We start from the raw sequence: 22,044 nt of genomic DNA, 5'->3' as shown, positions 1-22,044 counted from the left end.
TCTAAAAATGGTTCAGGATTTGATTAGAAAATCATTTTACTAATTCAAAAGAATTTTGTGTATTTGTATTCCTAATGTGAGTATATTTTTTATTTCTAAGCCCAAGACGTCTGTTTTCTTACATTTCATTTCCATATATTCTACATTTTTTAATTGTGTAGAACTGTCTTTCTTTCCTTCTTTTTTTTCACAGTGGTGAAAAGCAGTTTGTTAGAAGCAGAAGTACAGTGCAAAGAGATAGGACCAGGCTGGAGTACAAGAGGGTGGCTCAAGGGCTAGAAATGTCTTTAAACCACTAAACTCAGATTTTTACAGCAGAAACATAGGTGGTAAGCAAACAGTTCAGTTTTGCCAGTGTTGGTATCTGTCTTTGTAGTATTATTTGAATATTTCATGTTTTGTCATTTTATAAAAATGAGAGAATAACAAAAATGAAAATGCTGATGAAAATAATATGTTTGGGGTAGAGATGGCACTCTTTTGGTGTGTTACAGACAAAATGTGGCCTTAAGAAGAGGACGCTGGACTTTGCAGGTGAAGTATTTTCACATATGAAAACAAACAAACAAACAAACTTGAGCATCAGCACCAAAATAGAAACTAAGTTTAGGGATCTGTTGTGCGGGAGACCCTGCTCGCTGCGCCATTTGTCGTGTGCGGAGGCCTTCTCGCCGCGCCATCTTTCAGGCGGGGCAGCCTGCGGGGTCTCTGCTCCCGCTCCCCACACAGGAATGCAGGATATGGTGAGGCCGAAAAGGAACACCCACGGAGCCATAGGTAGGGGAGCCATACCACTATGGTCTCACTGGAGGCTGGGCCCACCGGACGCCGACCTGCCGCCCGCTTTCCCGCCAACCGACCGACCGACGACTCTCCTCCACTCTCTCCTCTGTTCCTCTCTCTCGGCTCTCCTCTTCCGCTCTCCTCGGCCCTCCTCTTCCGCTCTCCTCGGCCCTCCGTAGTTGCAGCAGTTATACCAGCGGCCAATTGGCTAACCGGCCACAGCCGACGGCCAATCAGCCACAGCCGACGACCTTTCACCACCCGAGCCAGCACCCTTCACGTGAGGCCGAGAGCCTGTAAACTACTCTCTGGGGCTCTGTCCCCACAGGATCCAAAAACAGGTTCTTAAAACTTTCGGTTGCGAGTCTTGGTTGGGAGACCCTTTATGGGGAAAAAAAAAATTCAATGTCCATATTTCTCTAGAGAAAACTTCCCTAAAACTTCTTAATACTAAAGAGATCTTTATTCCCATGTTCAATATTCAGTTTGATTGGTTGCCACACCCGTTTTGTCAACATTTAAATTTCTCTCTGCTAAATTCTCTTGAAACAGATAAAACTAAACTTTGAGAAAAGATGTTACTATTTTTAAAGATTAATCTCTACTTTCAATGTTTTCTTTAATCATATCATTCTGTAACAAGAGCATAGTTTGAAATATTAACAGACATTGCACTTAAGTTGTTTGCTGCTATCCCATCCCACTTAAGGCAGCAGAGAGGGCTTTCTAGTATATATACTACCCTCAGATTGTTATCAGAGAAATGCAAAGCGATGATTACCACAGAAAAGCAATTCACCACTTCTTTTGGGATTCAAAACAGATTTTTGAAATCTGTAGCGGAAAGAAGTCTCAGTTGCAAGAGCTACCATGTTTTGCTGAAAATAAGACCTAGCCAAACAGTCAGCTCTAATGCATCTTTTGGAGCAAAAATTAATATAAGACCTGGTATTATATTATTATATTATATATCATGTTATATTATAAGACCCAGTCTTGTATTATAGTAAAATAAGACCAGGTCTTATTTTTGCAACAAAAGATGCATTAGAACTGATTGTCCGGCTAGGTCTTATTTTAGGGGAAACACGGTGAAGTCTTGCAAACTCAAGATTGGCATGCAAGAAATATGCATAGTAGTTTCTCTCCCTCCCTTCTACCATCCCTCTCTCTCTACTTCCTTCTCTCTCCCTCTCTTTTTTTCCTCCCTCTCCATCTCACTGGAATAGAGAATTAAAAGGTTAGGGAACGTGTGTCACTGAAGTTTCTGATTCTTGTAGTCTCTCACCTTCTTGTCAAGTAGGGCTTGGGGAATCTGAAATTAAAGCAACATTTCCACTTTAACACCAGAGAGGCAGGACGTATTGCTCAATAAATATTAAACACTTACTGTCTACTTTACATACATCAACTAACTGAGTCCCAACGTACTGCCATTTTGTAATTAAGCCACAGATTCATCAAGTAATTTTCCCATGGTTATACAGCTAATAATTTGAGGAGTCAAGATTCAAGCACAGGAGGTCTGGACTGGGAACCAAGCCTTGTTTCTTCTAAACTGCACAAGTAGCCCATCCCTTCCCCCACACAGCCCAAAGCAGTTTAAGAGACATACTGGCAACTTGTGAGGTCCTGAGGAAAGGCCCCCACACTCAAGTCTCCAGAACCCTAGCATTGCCCAGAAGAGCATACAAAACTCTCATTCCCACTCCTTACATCCAAGGGCTACATTGAAGAGTTCAGAAACATCCAGAGAGGGTCTATGGATAATAAGGGGCATTGCAGTTAGGAAGAGGAGAATGCAGAGTAAGTATTCTGACAGATGGAGACCATTAGAAACTTGGTCAACAGCAATAATGACAAAAGTCCCACAATCTGACCACTCCTCTATCCCCCCACCCCACACTTTCTACACATGAAGACAGCCTCTGAAATTTATATAGCACCTTGTAGAGGGAAAGGAGGAGAAAATACAGACTATATATCAGAAATGACCCAGAAAGTCAGATATGATTGAGTTGACCTGGAACTAGGATGGTATTTTCTGCTGGAGGCAGAATAGTAGCCCAAAATAGACACTAAGGCCAGTTACTGAGACCTCAAATGACAAGCTTGCCCACCTGAATGGTAAAATGCTCTGAAAGTGCTGTATCACCACACATTGTGTAGCCCTCAAGAATTCAAAAGTAAAAAAAAAACCACACCAATAATTTATTCCACGATTAGGTATGCATAGCGAATTTTACTCACCAGAAACAGAACTACCCCCATCCTTGTACCACACTTATTCTGACTTTTCTTTAAACTTTTGGCAAATTTTTGGAAACAAACTATGTGTGAAAAGTGAGCACAATATGTGTCCAATGAGTTCAGTCCATAAATACAATATCTTGTATTGTTTGGGGGGGGTTACAGAGGACATGTCACATACATTAATGCACTAAATCATGACAATAGCTCCATGAGGTAGGTATTATTGAATTTACAGGTGAAATACCTGAGACTTAGAGGTTAAGTGACATGTCCAAGGAAACACAGCTCATGGCAAAACTGGGACTCAAATCCAGGCCCTCTGATATGCATGATTTTCATGCATATCACATATTATAAATAGAGAAAGATTAACTCATTTATATTCAACTTACCGAGGGAAAGGGAAAAATTAGGCCATTAAACATGTGTGACAATTTTTTCCTTGAAATAACTTGGAAACCAACTTCTTTACTGATGGACCTGTTAAAGTAGATGCTGCTGATTACTTAATTTTTGTAAAATTAAATTACAAATTACATCTTTTTCCAAAAAATTCCAAGATTTTCAAATTGTGATCAACACAAAATTTAGCAATGTATATGTCACAGGAAAAAAATGTTCATTAGATTTTATTGCTCTTGGAACTTCAAGATCTGATGCCCATTTCATGCATCCAAAGTTGAATATGCTGACTTTAATGCACAATAATGTGCAACCTGGTATGTGATAGGTATTGCATTATTAAAATGTCATACAAATTTGTAACAAGAAAGCAGACAGTTACTGATACTTATTTTGGATTTATATTAATTTTATTGTTGACAGAACATAAGTGGCCTGAATTTCATCAATCAGATTTATTGTAGTTGGATCCTAATTATTTCAGAAATAGGTTAATTGAAATTCAGATATATACATATAGTTTAGTACATCCTTAATATTAAAAACTTCCTCTCTGATCAAATGACTAATTTTCAGGTTTTGATTCATTTTACATCTTTAATTTTAGTGGAGTAAGATGAGCTTTTGTCCCTTACTAGTAATATCTGGTTGTTTACAAAACAGAATGTTTATTCATCTGATAATATAGTGGTGAAATGTGAAAACAGCATGACTTGTGATTAAATGGAATAAATTTTATCACACAATGAAAAGACAAAGAAATAAACACAAGAAAGAATGATGTATTTGAGAACATTTTTAATAAATAATGTGACAAAATTACTTTTCTGATTATTGGATTTTCAGTATGCAAAATTATGGCTAAAAATAAGAGGCTTCTTACATGAACATAATGACAACATTAATCACATGGATTGTTCCCTTAGTACTGCACATCCCTTCTATGCAACTTTCAAATTATCTAAGTGAACACATTTAGTTTTTGGTGAACACCAGCTTTTTTTGTGGTTCAGTTTTGTTTGGCTTTGTTTTCCAGCGGGATCAGGTCTGATACCTGTGTAGGAATAAATGTACATTTTTTTTCTTCAAATAGCACCAATTATAAAGTCAACTGAATTTATATAACAACAAAACAGGATCGTAAAAATCTACAGTCAGAGGGCATCATTTGGCAATTCAAAGCAAGTAATGCCTCTATTTGAGCTTTTAAGGAAATATTGTAAGTTTCAACATTGGCCAAAACAAACTTAAACCTCTTTTTCTTTAAGTCCAAGAAAAGTAAGAACCATTGGGTTAATGGCCCGCAATAAAGTATGCACGTTACTTCACCATCTGTCATCATTCAAATATTCCAAATACAAACATAGAGCATTAACAAAACAGGTTAAAAATGTTTCTCAACATTTTTTTTCAATAAGACAAAACAGGTTAATAGTTACAATGGTTTACAAATAAAGTTTAGTGATTGTGCTTTTAAAACCAAAAAAAAAAAAAAAAAAAAAAAAGATTAAAAACAGTGCATTACAAAAACAAAAATCAAACTTCCTTAAGTGGCACTTCCGAAAGTTGAACTGACACTACCAGAAGAAGTTTAGGCCAGTTAAGATTGGGATGTCCTCATTCAATGGAATTGGTCATTAAAAACATCCATTTGTTTGTAATACGCATTTTTAATTGCTTTTGGATTGAAAAATAGAACAAGGTTTTTGCTAGGCTTACTTATGACAACGACTAGACAACCAGAGATCCAACTGGCTTATGCCTACTTATCCAAAAGAACGTTTCCAATAAGAATATACTTCAGTGATTGAAATGAAGATAAAATAAAGTACCACCAGGGGTTGCAAAGAGTATATATTTACAATGTTTCTACCCCACTTAAATGGATTGTGGTTGTTCTGCATTTGGTATCGTTTTATTTTTCTCCCAGCAGAGGGTGGTATGAAAGACTGACTTTAAAATCATGTTAAAATGAAGTATGTTTGAATTTGCATTAGCAGTTGGTTATAGAAAGATTATATCTTAAGAGCCCTTGGCATGAGGTTGATTCATCAACTTTGTGTCTTTGATCAATATTTTGCTATATATCGGCTTGGTATATAAGCAGTGCAGTGCCATATCTCACGGGCAAAATGCAAAGAACTGTTCAGTTCTCTGCTGCTGGCTGATGACTGAAGCAAGAAGTCAACTACTTCCCTTGCTGGAAGTCAGGTGTAATGGTTTGTCCCGACAGTGAGGGGAATAGGGAGGTTCTTCATAGGGTTAGGGATCAAACAACAACAATAAAACCTCAATACAATTTTAAAAAATGGTATTCCAATAAGAGGAATAAAAACGACAATTTGTACACTCTGATTGCACTGAACTTTTTATCTGGCGTCATGTGTCATCAGACATGAGGCATCTTGAGTGACAATTTTCACATTAGATCTCACAAGCCTCTCTGGTTGTCTTCAGCTTTCAGTTTCCTGTAAGAGATACGTTACTGTTACATTTGAAAAGAAATCTTGGATTATTGTCTTATATTTATTTATGTGTTTTTATTCTTGTGTTTGTGTTTCTTCATTCATTCACTGGCATGCATTGGAAAGTGCTCATGGCAACTAATTCATTTGTCATTAGTTGGTTTTGATAGTAAATCCAATTGTTCTCTAACAAGCACCAAACTGTGTTCCACAGGGTCTCTATGTTGGGCAGTGTGGCACAAGAGAGAAAGAAGAAGTAGTAAGCCGAGTTCTCTACTCCTCCTAGTCCCAACTCATCATTATAGGTCCATTTTTATTGGTCTCAGGTATTAGAGTCATTTATATACTCATCTATATTCATCCCCCAAAAGGGTTCTGTCAAAAAAAAAACAACCCAAAAAACAAAACAAAACAAAAAAAAATTACACAAAAACGAAAAAGAACACACACAAAACAAAAATCCTTGAACAACAAACTCTGTACCAGTCTTTGCAGCGGGAAAATCTTCTTGTTCCAAACCTCAAAATCCAAATACACTGGGCATTATAGAAAATTTCATCAGAAATAATTACTTATAATTTTTCACCTTCTATCATAAAATTTACTTGTGATTAAATATACAGTTGACACTTGCACAACACGTGTTATGAACTGTGTGGATCTACAGATTTTTTTCAATAAATACTGTAAATGTATTTTCTCTTCCTTATGAATTTCTTAACAATATTTTCTTCTCTTTAGCTGTACTGTAAGAATACAATATATAATACATATAACATATCAAATATGTGTCTATATAATTGTTAAGGCTTCTAGTCAACAGTAGGCTATTAGTAGTTAAGTTTTTGGGGATTTAAAGTTATATATGGATTTTTGACTGCATGGGAATCAAAGCCCCTAATTCCAGCACTATTGAAGGGTCAACTATATTTATTAAAAAAAAAAAAAGAATTGTACTCAACTTGTTTTCTTATGAAATGGAAAAAAACTCAATCTTAAAAATAGGCAGTTGATTTTAAATATTATATAATTTATTGCCAACTCTATCTGATATCCCTAACCATAATTCCAACAAAGGAGTATATTTTTGATTCAAGAAACATTCTCCTTCATCTGGGAAGGTCAGTGTCTAGGACCAAGTTCCCATTTTCAGAAGATCGAAGATGGAAGACAGTTGGCCAAATCAGCCAGATTAACCCCAGTGATCACCAGGGTGGCAGATAACACAGGCAGAACAGCCTCATTCACATCTAAGAACTGTCACCTTACTGGGTTTTATAACCTACTGCAGTTCCACGAATTACAATTATTTAGATGGATAGTTCTTGTTTCCTAACAACATGTTTGCCATACAAATTTCGTATCTGAATATCTGCAGATGAATATGAACCCTAGATCTAAAAAGAAACTAGTACTACCATTTAAAACTTTGGAACGTATTTCAAGAAAATCACCCTATTTTCAGAATTACAGTTTCTGGCATCACTGACATTAGGAGTTTATGATAAAACAAATATTCCTGTAGACTGATGGATGTTCCTAACTTTGAGGCCTATACAATAACTAGCCTAATGTTGAGAAACTTGAAAAAAATATATAGATACCTCTAATTCTTCATTATTATCTTCTCCTCTTTCATATGCTCCAAGAACTTGCATTTCTGCAATATTTCTTCGACCTACATTTGCTTGTTCTCTTTGTCTGCTTCCTGATCCTCTTGATGACATTGAGCTTGAAGAGCTAGGATCTCTGGGATTATTGGATGTCGGAAAAGTAGGTCTACAGTAAGGTAGAATATCCTCTGTGTAATGAAACACAACAAGTGCATATGAACACCATTATACATTTTTATTGTATAAATGTATCACTCATATCTATAATTTTGAATGGGGACACATCAGGCTTTTTCAGGAATAAATGAGGATGATTTATAGCAACGATGAGTAAGGCAGCACTGTCTTTTGAAAATGAAAATAACAAGCCTTGTTTTTTCCTATTAGTGGTTGGGATTCCACTCATAAGCTCTTATCCATCTTAAACTCACTTGGGATCATTAAAAGAGGTAAACTTGGCTTCTATTTCTATCCTTCACTATGTGATCTCTGATTGTTTTAGACTTTACTTTTTCCACTTTTCTAAAAAAGTGATAATAGTATCCACACCCAGAGGAGATTTTGGTGTTGATATGAAAACAGAGGAGATTGTGAAATCTCTGTGTAAACTATGAAGGTTATAAGGCATTAATAGAAACAAAACCCAGTCTCCTAGAATGACCAAAACAGAGCCAAGCTCCAGCTCACTTCCCAGATACCAAGAGGCCAACCTCCATTTCAATATCATAGTTACATGGTCCAAGCCTGAATCTCAGAAGCCTGCCATTGTTTCCAGCTTCAGAAAGCAAGCCACTCCAGTTAACTGCCGTCTCCTGAATTTCTATCTCCATGCTGCTTTCTCCAAAGCCTGTCCACTCTACCCTGGGGACACCAAACACATACGAAAACAACTTTTCTACATTTAGTTTTGTCTTCTTCCCCCAACTGTTTCCTCTATTATCCACAGGGTCTGAAGGAAATGTGGTTTCCATGGAACTTCTCTTTCCAGTGGAAGGAAGAAGGCTTGGCGCTAGCTCCCTAACACCAGCTCTAAATCACTGCTCCCACACCTTTGCGCCCAAACATTCTCTTCCTGGAAATGACAAGCCATCTACTTATACAGCCTATGTAGTTCTCCTGGATGCACCTTTCTCCTTCCATTCTATCCATCAGCGCTCTCACTCCTGATGCATTCATCTGACCGCTGAGGTTTCGGTCCATGAGGACCACTCCTCCCGCACTTGAACTTCATGGCACCCGGTCTCCTGTAAACTTCGTCTTCTGTGCCTGTTTTGTCAACCATTTTCTCGTATTTTTCTAAAATACAAATCTTGTTTTGTCATTTCTCCCTCAAAATGATTTGCTGGCTCACCACTCTTTATATCATAAACCCCAAACTCTAGAATAGTATGCTCGGCCGTCCCAATCTGGTCCAAGCACCTTTCTAGTTTTATCTTTTACCATGTGTCCCTGACTTCAGTTTTTACAAACTACAATAGGAAAACAATCTCTTTCTTGCTAAAAACTTTCCCCTATGCTTATTGTTTACATGAATCAATACCTTATTTCTCTCCTCACTGCTCAGCCAAGCTTCTTGATAAGTAATTTGGACTCAATAGTTAGTAGTAGATGCAACTCCCATTCACTTTGTATCCCAATGAAATCTATTCATGCCCACACTGAAACAGAAAATTCACTGCTGAATTTGATATAATGCTCACCATGTTTCAGTCCTTATATCTCTGGAATTCTCACTGCCCTTAATCTGGAAACCACTATCAATCTATTCTAATTCAGCACCTTAATTCATTCAAAACTGAAATTATTTCCCCTAAGATACCTGTCATTTTCCCTGTTTAATCTACACTGATTAACACAATTTTTAGGTAGAAGTTAGAAAGTGTAGGAGGAGGAGGGATGGAAGGGGGCCCACAGTGCCCACAGAAAAAGCTCATAACTTGCTTGGATTAACTGCCTCCAGCCACTTGTCTGTTCTTACAACAACAGATGACAAGAGGTGGTCTGGAGCAAGATAAGGATCTGAGTCAACAGATCTCCACCCATCTTAGGAGGTCACACCCTCCTGTGAAAGAGCATATACCATCTTTTCCCTCCAAATCAATATGTAACTTGCTTACCCGACTCAGCAAACTATAAGTCCTTGAGACAAGAGTTCTCTCGCCCTTTTTTTATACCAGTTTTATCACTCACAGTTTCTTTCTCCCTCTCCCTCTCCCTCTCCCTCTCCCTCTCCCTCTCCCTCTCCCTCCCCCTCTCCCTCTCCCTCTCCCTCTCCCTCTCCCTCTCCCTCCCTCCCCCTCCCCCCACCTCACCCTCTCCTTCGCCTTGGCTAGACCCATTCTCTTCCTTTAGAATGTATCACCAATTAAACCCTGCTTGCATTTTAATCAGCTTGCTGACTTGATTCTTCACTGTGTTGGCAAGAAGAATTGAGACTCCCATAACACAGTTATGTTCCAACTAGTCATACAGGGCCATCTAATTAACATTTGAATACACACACACACACACACACACACACACACACACCTTTTTTTTTTTTAACTACATTATCTCATTTTACTTTTCTACATTCTATTAGTCACCAAGTCCTATTGGGTCTATCTCTGAAATATCTGTGTAGGCTGTTTTCTTTATTTGCACAACCATTTTAATTCAGTGCTTTCATACTTTATACCTAGATTATTTTGCCATGTTCTCATTCTTTCATCTATCTGATTCTAGTATCTTCCTTAACTATAGAGTGTTGCCCATTATTTTTCTAAAACACAAATCTGATTTTGTCATTTCTTCTTCAAAATTATTTGCTGGCTCACCACTGCTTATATCATAAATCTTAAACTCTTTAGAATAGTATTCCGTGCCTTCCCAATCTGATCCAAACAGCTTTCTAATTTTATCATATGTCCCTAGCCCCAAGCATCCTATTTGCTAGCCAAACTGGAAATAAGTATTCACCAAACATTCATTTTCACACTTTCACGTTTTTTCTCTGCTTATATCCTTTACCTGCTATTCCCTTTTCTTTGTTTAACATGTTGAAACCATGCTTTCCTTTAACATACAACTCAAGTGGCTCTCTCCAAGGAAGTCTTGTATAAGACAATGTATTAGAATGAACTGTATAAAAATTATTCGGGTATATACATGCCTGTCTCTTCCATTTCTAAATTTTACCACTTTTGACATGGCTACAGAGAACCTAACAGCATACTTTGCAAATATATATTCAATCTGTATTTATTTGCAGCTTGAATAAATCAGTACCTTGGATGAGATGAGTCTTTGCTGGTGGAAGGTCTCGTTTTGCTGCCTTGTTTCCTCGTCCTTTCCCATCATTTTGCTGTTCCTGTGCTTCTCTGGGTTCACCTGGATTTGTTCGCATATCAGCAACTTGTCTTCCATCCAATACTTCTCTCCCCTTGTAATTTCCTCCTTTTCTATCTGATGATCTGTCTGTTCTTGCTTCTATGCAAGGGAGTTTTGGCACCATTACAGGTCGTACCTCCAGCTGTGCCTTGGACGGGACAGTGGGTGACTTTATAGCAGGTGGTGGCACCGGAGGTGGTGGAAGATCTAAAAAGAAATATTTAAAATACTGTAAAAGTCTGCCATTTATAAAGTCACCATATATTAGAATTATCATTGGAGTCACAGTCATTTGTGACTAGAACAATTGAAGGCAACCGAGGAATAAGACCGACAATCTTAATGTATTCATTGTTATCTAACACAGACATATTGAGTCATAGAACTGGGATTTACAGATTATCTAGTCTTGAGATAGCTAATATGGGCATAAGTGCTGTGACTTTCCATCCCCCAACCAACTTTCTAATTGATTTCAGCATAACGTTGCTGGTCCCAGATGCATAGCCTTACTCTTTCAAGCAACCACTTCAAATTGATGGAGGTTGGCACTTGATATAATTGATACCTATTTGCTATCTCTAATCTAGCCTAAATGCTTTCTCATTTTGTAGACAGGGAAACTGAACCACATAGACCTTAAGTTATTTTCCAGTCTCAAAGTTAGACTTGATCAGAACCAGGACTAATGTCCTTAGATTCTTAATTTCTAGCTCAGTGTTCCTTATCCTATTTTATTTTATCACATGTTTATAATCTACCATGCATTGATGGGAACTCTCCACTTCATATATGCAACTAGAGTTTTTAAACCAGATAATCACTGGTATAGATATAGGTTAATTTCATCTATCTATCTATCTATCTATCTATCTATCTATCTATCTATCTATCTATCATCTATCTATCTTTATAGTTATGCATTAATATATTACATAAAGTAGAATGCTATATATAATTCAATTTCTTATATTATAAATATACCTAAAGATACTTAAGTATAAAAGTAAGTATAATATATGATATCTAGAAAATTTATTTTAAGTGGTGCTATCTTTTAAAACAACTCCTATGAGGGGGAAAATGACTCCTATGTACACTCTAGGGAAGAGAAATGTATATCCTTATGATAGTTGTAAAGTTAGTAGAAGAATATGAATAGACTCTAGTTTTAGGCTTTTCTGGCTGTAGTATGAAGGATGGATTAAAAGAAAGACTTAAATCCAGGAGGCCAAGAGGCTGTTGTAATAGCTCGTGTAAATAATGATATGGGATAGAACTGTATTGGTTCAGATGGAGAAGAGATGTCTTTGAAAGAGATTAAGGAAGAAAAATCAATATTATTTAATGATCCACAGACTATAATAAGGCAGGAAAAGGAAAGAATCTAAGATTACTTTTATGATTTTTGCCATAGTTGCCTATGTAGATGAAAAAAAAACATCATTAAAGATAAAGAACACAGGGATGAGAAAGAGATGGTTTGTGAAGGAATACTCTAAGTTCAAATTTAGATAAGTGACTAGGAGAAGCCTTTGAGGTATTCAGATAGAGATGTCCAACAATTTGTTGGACACAAAATCGGAATTTCAAGAGAGGCCCAAACCAGAAATACAGAGATTTGGGAATTATCAGCATAGTTACTTTTCTTTTTTTCAGTCATGACTTTAGAAACGATAATGTTTTCACATTTAGAGAGTAAGATCTATGCGATATCAACTAAAACATTTATAAAACTTCTATTAAATGTTTAGTATTATAAAATTAATCTTAAGATTTTAAACAAAAAATACACAATTAACAAGGTAAAACATTCAAAAGTCTGGAAGGACTTGAAAATATGACCCCTCATCTCTCCCCACCTCCATTTCAAATCCTCAATATTGATTTGCTGGGATAATCAGTTTGAATAGTGTTTTATAGATCATTCTAGAAACTATTTATTTACATAAAGCAGGGCTGCCAAGTCAAATAACTCCAGGGAGCATCATTCATGTTAGGGACTGTGTAAAATGGCCACATCTGGGATTATACCCATCTGCCCACTGATAAAAGGCACCATGCACAAATATACAGCCTTCCTTTCTTACTAGCGTACATGAATTGAACTTTTCCCCCCTAATTGTGTAGTTGTATGCATTTCTCTATATGTACACACAGCTCTAACTTTTTTTTTGAAAAGTTTGGGTAATGCTCTGTTTTATGAATATATCATTATTTACTTAGTCAATCAGACTAAATAAATAATTTTACAGAAAAATATTTAGGTTGTTTCTAGATATTTTACTATTATTGACAATGATCTACTATCATTTACATATACCCATATGATAAGCTCTTGACTATTAAACTATGTCTTGAAAATTCTTTATAATAGCAAATTAAGAGTTCCAGGAAGCTTCAGTTTTAACCTAGTATTTCTCATTCTTATGTATTTTTAAATGAATTAATCCTTTTTTTGGTCCATTATGTAGGTATAATTTTTTTTTACAACTAATTTTCTCTTGACATTATACGGCTACAACTAAGGCATTCAGATTCACTGTATTGATCTTTGAAAGCAGAAAACTTGAGGTACCATCTTATTACCAGCTGTTTTATTCAGGACTCCATTATTAAAAGTGGTAAAACTTTTACTTGCATTTTTTTGTTGTTAGCTTTCAAGGCTAATCATGTTCTACTTTCATATAAAATAGTCTCAACACTTTATCTAAAATGGTGTCCAAAGTATAGCCCACAGCACTAATTTTCCCCAGCTTCTACAAAATCAAAAGTGTTTGTCTTACAACATAGATCGCCATTGTCACTAGTGCCTGATTTTCCTCCTTTACTACTTTAATGGATTAAAAAAAAACCACACACACACACAAAAACCGTACTATCATGAAAATACCCCTCATCTGCTACTTGATTATTAAAAATAACCAAAAAGAGAGTATTAGAAGACAGACTGTACTGAGTGGCTTACAGCCAAGAAAGCCAAGACCAAAGAGTTGTAAAAGTTCAGACTAAGCCTGTGCCTGGCAATGGAGGAGGAGAAACGTGTAATTCAGGTCATATCAGGAAGCAGAAGAAGTGGGTGACTGCAGGCTCATTTCTGCACTATCTGCTTTCTATGAACTTAAACTGGATTGCAAATAGAGATTATCAGGAAACTGATGACTGCCACTATTATCAAATCATAAAATGTCTGGGATTAAAAGATACCAACACTGATGATTACTGCTATCATAGTATCATGCAAAGTCTTGGGAACATAGGACTCTTGAAACAAAATCTATTACCAGATGCTTTCTATACAGGCACTATCTATAACACAGGTAGAAAAGGAGAAGAGAACCCAGTGATAATTTTAAGAGTTCTGACTTCCTCTATATAATTGCTAGTGTCTCTAATTGACAGTTAGAAGGAAAATGCTGGTAGGTTTGATTTTTTTTTTTAAGAAATAAATGACCAAATAAATCATTTTCAAGTATTATAAAACAAGTGCTGAGTCAAAGCAGGGATTATCATAGTATAAACAATTCTGTAATTCACATAGCAATAAACAGTACTTACACCCAATTCATACCTCTAGTAGCTCAAGTTGGACTTAACAAATGGGATTGTGGACCTGCTATATACATGTATAGACTCTTTACATAATCACGCTTTTTTTACACAACACTTCTGAAATACCAGAATAACGCATATAAAGTAACACATAGGAACATGCACATACAGACAATTCTGCTGGCATTACCTCACTACAGAGATCCAGCACTCTATTTACTGAACTGCTTATAGTTCCAAGACCTTGTAATTAATGACAAATGAAGTCAAAATAACATCATTCCAAAGAGGGTGGTGAATTTATAATTTATGAAAAGTAGGGCTAGAGAAATAATGTAGATTTGGTTTTAAAATCAAGTATGCAAATGCCTCAGAAAGGGTTTAAAAGAGGGGGTGGGAAGAATCTATTAGAAGGTCCTAGAAATGCACTTATGCTTGACTTTAACTCGATAAGATGCTGACTGATAAATATTCATATATTTTAATTCTACTCTTCATCTGATTTAAACTTGTAAGTGGCAAATATGAAATAAATAGTTAGAGTCTACCTGCCACTGTGACTATAGCATGGGGCACTCCCTGGTGTTTACCTGTGGAGCAAGGTGTGGTCACAGTGCCATCCATCAGGGGTTGGAGGGCTGTTATGGGCTAAACATGTCCCCGCAAAATTCATATGTTGAAATCCCAACCGCTGGTACATCAGGATGTATTTGGATTTAAGGTCTTTAAAGAGGTAATGAAGGTAGAATAAGGTCCTCAGGGTAGGCCCTAATCCACCCTGACCAGTTACCTTATAAAAAGAGATTAGAACACATACATACATTGAGGAAAGACAAAGTAAAGACATAGGGAGAAGACGGCCATATCCAGTCTAAGGAGAGAGGCCTCAGAAGAAACCCACCCGGCCAACACCTTGATTTTGAACTTTTAACCTCCAGAGCTCTTAGGACATCAATTTCTGCTGTGTAAGCCAACTAGTTTATGGTACTGAGTTATAGCAGCTCTAAAAACTAATACAGAGATGACTGACATGAACCATCAAAATTACTCTTTAATAGCTCAGACATAGCCACTCTATCATTCTTTATATAGTTTATAAAAATTCTGCAAAGGAAATTTATAATTGAAACAAAGATTTCAAAGTAAAGATGCTACAAACTCAAGACTGACATATTCTGAAAATAGTTTGCATAAGAAGTCTATTGACAATAATCAAATCCATCCATCATAGTTAATAACTTTTAATCATTAAAAAGCAAAAGTAAAAAAACAGAAACCAAAAAAACAAAACAAAACAAAAAACCTACCTGTCTTACTAATATGTTTAATTCACATTATAACAATAGGCAGCTCTTTAAAATCTTTCCCCCTCCTCTCTCTCTTTTTAAATAATTGTACAAATTGTGTCTGCCACTAAGTTTCTTCATGAAATGGTCTGTGAATGTTTTTTGAAAAAATACACTGTAGTAATTTGAGAAAATAATTTCTAAGAAAATTACTTTTGTTTCAATGTCAGTATGTGCATTTCTTTTATTTGGTGCATTAAGAAGCACCTGCATTTACATTATTTTAATCAATATGCATTATGTGATATGTATAAAATAACAGATAGCTTTGTTATTTATTTATTTTTCTTAACCAGATCAGAAAGCACACAGAGTTAAATTCCAGGATTTGCGAGGACAATAAACATAACTAAAAAATAATTGGTTATCGAAATGCTGAAAGTGAAAGCTAAAATTTAAAAAAATGGAACTTTAGTCATATCTCCACTTTGTCATTTTGAAAATAATAAATATTCACTTCTACATTATAGCATATATTATGATACATTTGCATAATTACTTTTATGAAATGAACAATTAGAAATACAAAAATATTTCAAATTAACTTTTTGGCTTTACAAATATTTCAATATGTTATTGAAATATGTTTGTTATTTTTGAAATAAACAAAAAAATTTGGGTACTTCATCATTCAGCTTAATAGTTATTATTCAGGGATTAGTTAGAATTGACATTTAATTATTAAACACACTGAAATAAATACTGCAGAATGCAGGAAAATAAATATAGCTCACAATTTTCAAGCATAGTGTAATTTATAACTGTGATGCTATGCTCTGTAACTTGGCATGTTTGCATTATTTAAAGCATTTTTAAAAAGCATCACTCAATGCCAGGAGCCTCTCAAAACAAGTATAAATAAGAGGCAGAAAGAGCTACACAAAGCTTTAGGCCAGATTTTCTCCCTTATGTATTCAACCTTGATGTGTTTACATCAAGGTTTGCTGTTTAACCAGATTTTCAGTTAGGACCACCTCTCCTCTAGATAATAAAACTAATAGAACAGCTATAAAAATTGTAAAATGCCATTACAGGGGTCCCATAAATGTAAAACTGCCGATAGAATTTGGGGATTTACACCTAGGTTTATCCCTTTACAGAGGCAAGCATGCACAAAGTCACTGTAATAACCCTTCAAAATCAGATAATATTCTGACAGCTCAGTTTCACTGACAAAAGAGTCCTGGGCAGAAGCCAGGAGGCCCAGGTGCGCTGTGTCATGCCAGTATTTAATGCAGTCTAATATCAGATAGATGCTAGGGAGAGAAAATACTCTGAATAAAGTACAGATAATAGCATGGACAGCCACTCATGGCAAAATTACCTGTGCTCATCACGCTGTGAGCTTTGTATTAAATTTTTCTGTCAAGTGGCAGGAATCATAGGGAGAAGTGCCTCAGAAAACCCTGCTTGTAACCTTGGATAAGGATCTATAATATTAGGCTTTCATATGATAATGGCAAATGATGCCCTTTTTGAAAAATTGCTGACTGGTAATTAAAGTCCTAATCAGATTGCAGTTGGCGAGGACCAGGAGGTAGGGAATGCTGCCTGGGACACCCTTCTTCCTCTGCCCCTTTAGCAAATTTAGCCAAGTTGACAAGATGGGTGAGTCTGAAAGAATCTATCTTACATGAATTTCCCACAAAGCCTTGGGGTTGTTTTATAAAATGAGAAGGTGGTGGTTTAATAAACGCTGGGCCACGTGAGGCACTTTCATTAAAGGCTTTCTTTAGAGAACATCACAATGTTTGCATTATTCTCCTGGGCTCCCTTGAGAATACAAGCCTTACCTCTTCAGTGAGAGTCGATACTGTATGTGAAGGCATGAAGAGAGATGATTGGATTTGCCTCTTGGTGCACACAATAACCATTTGTAACGTCACTATAGTTAGAATTAACATTCATATGAGTTTACTGTCTTCTATTTGAATGCAAAATTCCACAGGGGAAAAAAAGAATGACACTGGAAGATTTATCAGTAAATCTGATGAAGGTTGATCCCATGCCATTACTTTAGCTACAATAACGTCTATCTGTTTGAAATTATACAATAATCTTTTAAAAATATTAAAAGTACACATTGTTTTAGTTTCTTCAATAACCAACTTATTAGAAAACTGCAAGGACCCGGCAAGATATGGAAGTCGATCAATCCTATAAGTAACAGGAAGCTTACTGTTAATGAAAGTTTAATGTAATTTCTAATGTCAGTGGACACATTCACTAGTCATGGAGAGCCAGGGTAAACAGGCGAGATTCATAGATGTTTTCGTCGTTTCAATGGACTTACCATCTGTGTAGGCTTCTCTGCGCAGATGTCCTGGCTGGTGTTTTTGTTTCTTGGCCGGTCTGGCCTTCTGCATTACAGCAGCACTCATGTTGCTGTCTGTAGAAACAGGACTTGTAGGTCGAGGGCACTGGGATGCATGAAAGTGTCGGCGGCCTGAGGGGGGAAAAAATCAGAGCTAAATTCATCAATAAATTTTAGTTATAATAGTAATAATAAAAATAAACATGAAAACTAGAAACATCCCTGATTTTTAAAAAAAGTTTACATAAGCAATATTAGCAAATAGTTAAGATTTTTGTCACTCTGCTTGAGCTATCCAGTGGGGAAAAATACTCTAGAAGCATTTTCAGGCTCTCTCTCTTTTTTTTAACCGCAATATTTCATCCTGTTAAAGTTTATGATAGCTATTCAAGAAAAACATTCCAATTAGTTTTGCAACTAACTTCACTAAAGTTATTGTTAAATAAAAATAATAATTACATTTTTGCATAATATATTCAATGTTGCTTTCTCAAGAGGAATAGCCAGTCCTTAAGAAATTCATGTTCTAAGAATAAACAGTACTAATTACATCTTCTATTTTTCTTAAATATATGTTTATGTTATTCTTTGAAGGCATATTCCTAATATCTTAATATGTGCTCAAGTATTTTCTCTTAAGGTGGCCTGAAATTAAGCTAGCTTACAATTTAGATATGCCAAAAATTACTTACAGCACTTTTCTATCACAATATAGAAATTTGCTGGTTTTGAATACTTAAAGTGACACCTCCAGAGATGAATTTTCAATTCATCTATTTTTACAGATGAATTTTCAATGTTATTGTTGAAAATTTTCAATGTTATTGTTTTTGATGGTGGCAGAGGTGTTTTTTGATTACAGGCGTACATACATACCTCAGAGATAGTGCCGGTTTGGTTCCACACCAGCACAATAAAGCAAATATCACAATAATGGGAGTTGTAATCTTTTTGCTGGTGGAGGGCAATTTGTAAAAATGCAACATCTGCGAATCTCAATAAAGCAAAGCACAAAAGTATGCCTATATTTGGTTTTGGAGAAACAGTATTCGCAGGTACCAGTGACAACTAAATTTTCTAATCAGATAAGGTGCATTTCAGTGTTCTCGGGTTCTCTGGGTGTCTTACAGAAACACTGTTTTACAATGGCACTACATATTTAATCCATAATGACAATGGAGAGCTCTTGGTCCTACACATGACCTTCACTCTTTTGGTTTCTAGAAATTTCAGAGACTCAAATCCAGAACTTTCTGTCATTCCACAAGAAACTTCAAACAGACCTACACAATATGTCTTTTGGCTACAAACAAGAGAATCCACAGACACGGAAGTCAACACATTTAAAGATGCTAACTGAAGCATATTAACTAATAGACATTAATGCGGCCAAGTGAGAAGCAATGTGATAGGATTATTCATTCATATTAACTTCAAGTCATATGATAAGCAGCACCCTTTCCTGAAAAGAATATTTTAATAGGCAAAGGCCAATGCATGTTTAGTTCATTATAATTATGCACCAAACTAAAACCAGAAGTGCTACTAAATTACAATACAATAAAATATTAAACCAACCTCTCTTTAGTTATGATGGAGACTATTACAATGAAAGTTACATATCCATGAAAGGAGAGAATTAGGGCTGAGACTGAACCCATTATTCATTCTATGGTATAAGGGCATCTACTACTCATAGACCCAGAGGCACAGATGAATTTTCAATTCATCTATTTTTACAGATGAATTTTCAATGTTATTTCCGTTGTCTCGTTGATTTAATGAACTGAAACACACCCTAATGCAATGTGAAAGCAGTAGTTTGAAATGCTTAATTTCACTTTTTTTTTTTTACAGAAGATTAAAAAATAAGGATAAACAAAAGCTATATATAAAGTTAGATGTTATTTATTAGGAAAGATAGATAGATTTGCATACTTATTTTATTAAAAGTACATTCAGCAGCTACTGGGTGGGGGATTTGGTTGAATATAATAAAATATAGGCCTGGCTGAAATAAATATACATTCTATAATAATAAGTTGAGAGATATCAGGCATTTTTTCCTGTAACACATTCTTGATAAATAACATATAGAAATAACTTTGATATGAGTTAAATTTTCTTTTAATATATTCTACACTGATAAAAAATAATGACTGATGCAGGATCTGAAGAGAACATGAAAAACTATCAATATGCTAGTTATTATACTAAGGAAAAAAATAAAACAACAAAAAAGCAATTATTGATTTTTTGTGACAGTCTTTTCTTTCTCAGAAGTATATCTTTCTTGCTGACCATATTATTTTACTCTTTCTATTTCTTGGCTACCAGAAATACACAAATAACATGTATATGAAAGCATATATTCCACTCTACAGAAATAAAAATGTGATAAATGCATGATTTAAATTTAAATTATTTTCTTTCTCATACTATTTACTTTCTAAACAGGGTTGGGAGTAGGAGATAAGCAAAAATGGGTTGAAACATAAGAATGGATTTATGGTAATTAAAAACAGGCTGCTGGCAATGAAAAGGCAAAATAGAAAATATATATAATCGTTTAGATTAACTTGCTCTCTGAATTATTAGATTAATAATGTTTAAGTATTGAACATATTTATGCTTTGAAATATATGTATATTACAAACATCTTTATATCTTCCCAATAAAATTGATATTCTAATTGAGAGAGCATGAAGAGAATGGGGATGAAAGAGAAATAGCCCCGTCTCCAATGGCTGAGTGTCCTCACTTGATATTAATCTATTTCTCCGAGAGAATTTCTAATTAAATGGGATAAGAGACCTACCATAATAAATTTTATTTTGATGATGTTTTACATCTTAAAAAAAACACATAACACACCTCATTTAAATGACAGTGTGTATACCTGAAGGAATTATACACATATATCTATATTTGTTATGATCTCAAAAATGAAGATATTAAGGAAGCTTCACTTACATCACATATGATTTATTAAATAAAAATAAAAAGGAAGATTTAAAAAAAAATTTCTTGCCAAGAAAAAGGGAATAATCAAGCCATGTCGTATTCTTGGACCTTGGTTTCCTTATGTAGAAGGGGGGAAAAAAAAGAGTTGCATGTCACATAGGACATAGGATTGCAGGAGATAACCGGGGCTGGCACGCACACACCGCGTTTTCTTTCCCAGGTCAATGAAGAGCGTGCACCTTACCAGCAGCATCCTGCATTTGACGTCGCGCCACTTTCAGCCCCGCGTACTCTGCTGCTGCGGCAACGGCCTGGGCAAAGTCGGCATCGGTGAAAAAAGAGCCGTCAGAAGAACTAACGCTGGAGCGTCCACTGGAAATGTTGTCCTCCTCCGAGGCGGAGCCCCAGCCGTTGATCATCGATCCGGTGACAGAGCTCTCCAGGTCCCCGACACTGGAGGCAGGGGTCTGCTCAAGCCCGCGTAACAAAAGCCTTCTCGTCTGCATCTTGGCCACTTCCATGTCAGCTTCGTCTTCTTCCTCTTCTGGCGCGTCCGTATCCATATCTGAGACGAGGGGTCCTGAAATGTAGCCATAGGTATGTGGTGGGGAAATCGGGCGTGGAGGTGGAGGGGGGCTTACAGGCTGCCGTCTGCAGGGAGACAAATGAACATGTAGGACTCAGCTCACAAAAGGATAAATCAACCAAGAAATTCACACCACAATGATTGAAACTTTGCTTCCATGTATCTAATTCATTCAAGAAAAAAAAAACACCTGGAAATCAGAGTATGTCTAAGTTTTGTTCTGAGTTGTAAGAAATTTACTTTAAAACCAGAGGCACTTTTAATCCAATTGGGTTACCTTTTGATCCAAGTTAAATAGAAATATACCCAGCTATCTATAAGTCTCCTTATGTCTTATCATTTGGATTATGTTCAGCTAAAAAGGGGGAAGTAATACGCATTTTGACATTTGTCCTAT

The 22,044-nt window shown here is 35.9% G+C and overlaps 1 protein-coding gene across 11 annotated transcripts in view; it reads right to left on the bottom strand.

The window, feature by feature from the left end:
• Window positions 1-4,219: 4,219 nt before the first annotated feature.
• ROBO1 (roundabout guidance receptor 1) overlaps window positions 4,220-22,044 on the bottom strand; it is a 1,112,802-nt gene continuing 1,094,977 nt past the window's right edge. For all 11 annotated transcript variants that reach the window (XM_019750008.2, XM_074333367.1, XM_074333370.1 and 8 more), the window contains 5 exons: window positions 21,306-21,712; window positions 18,077-18,229; window positions 10,784-11,092; window positions 7,508-7,704; window positions 4,220-5,906 (listed from right to left, as the gene is read on the bottom strand). In XM_019750008.2, coding sequence (XP_019605567.1) covers window positions 5,892-5,906; window positions 7,508-7,704; window positions 10,784-11,092; window positions 18,077-18,229; window positions 21,306-21,712 — 1,081 coding nt within the window. In that variant the 3' untranslated portion in view covers window positions 4,220-5,891. The remainder of the gene's footprint in view (window positions 5,907-7,507; window positions 7,705-10,783; window positions 11,093-18,076; window positions 18,230-21,305; window positions 21,713-22,044) is intronic.

The sequence above is a fragment of the Rhinolophus sinicus genome, linkage group LG01, assembly GCF_036562045.2.
Source record: "Rhinolophus sinicus isolate RSC01 linkage group LG01, ASM3656204v1, whole genome shotgun sequence".
Taxonomy (NCBI): domain Eukaryota; kingdom Metazoa; phylum Chordata; class Mammalia; order Chiroptera; family Rhinolophidae; genus Rhinolophus; species Rhinolophus sinicus.
This window is presented reverse-complemented; position numbering and strand designations above follow the sequence as displayed.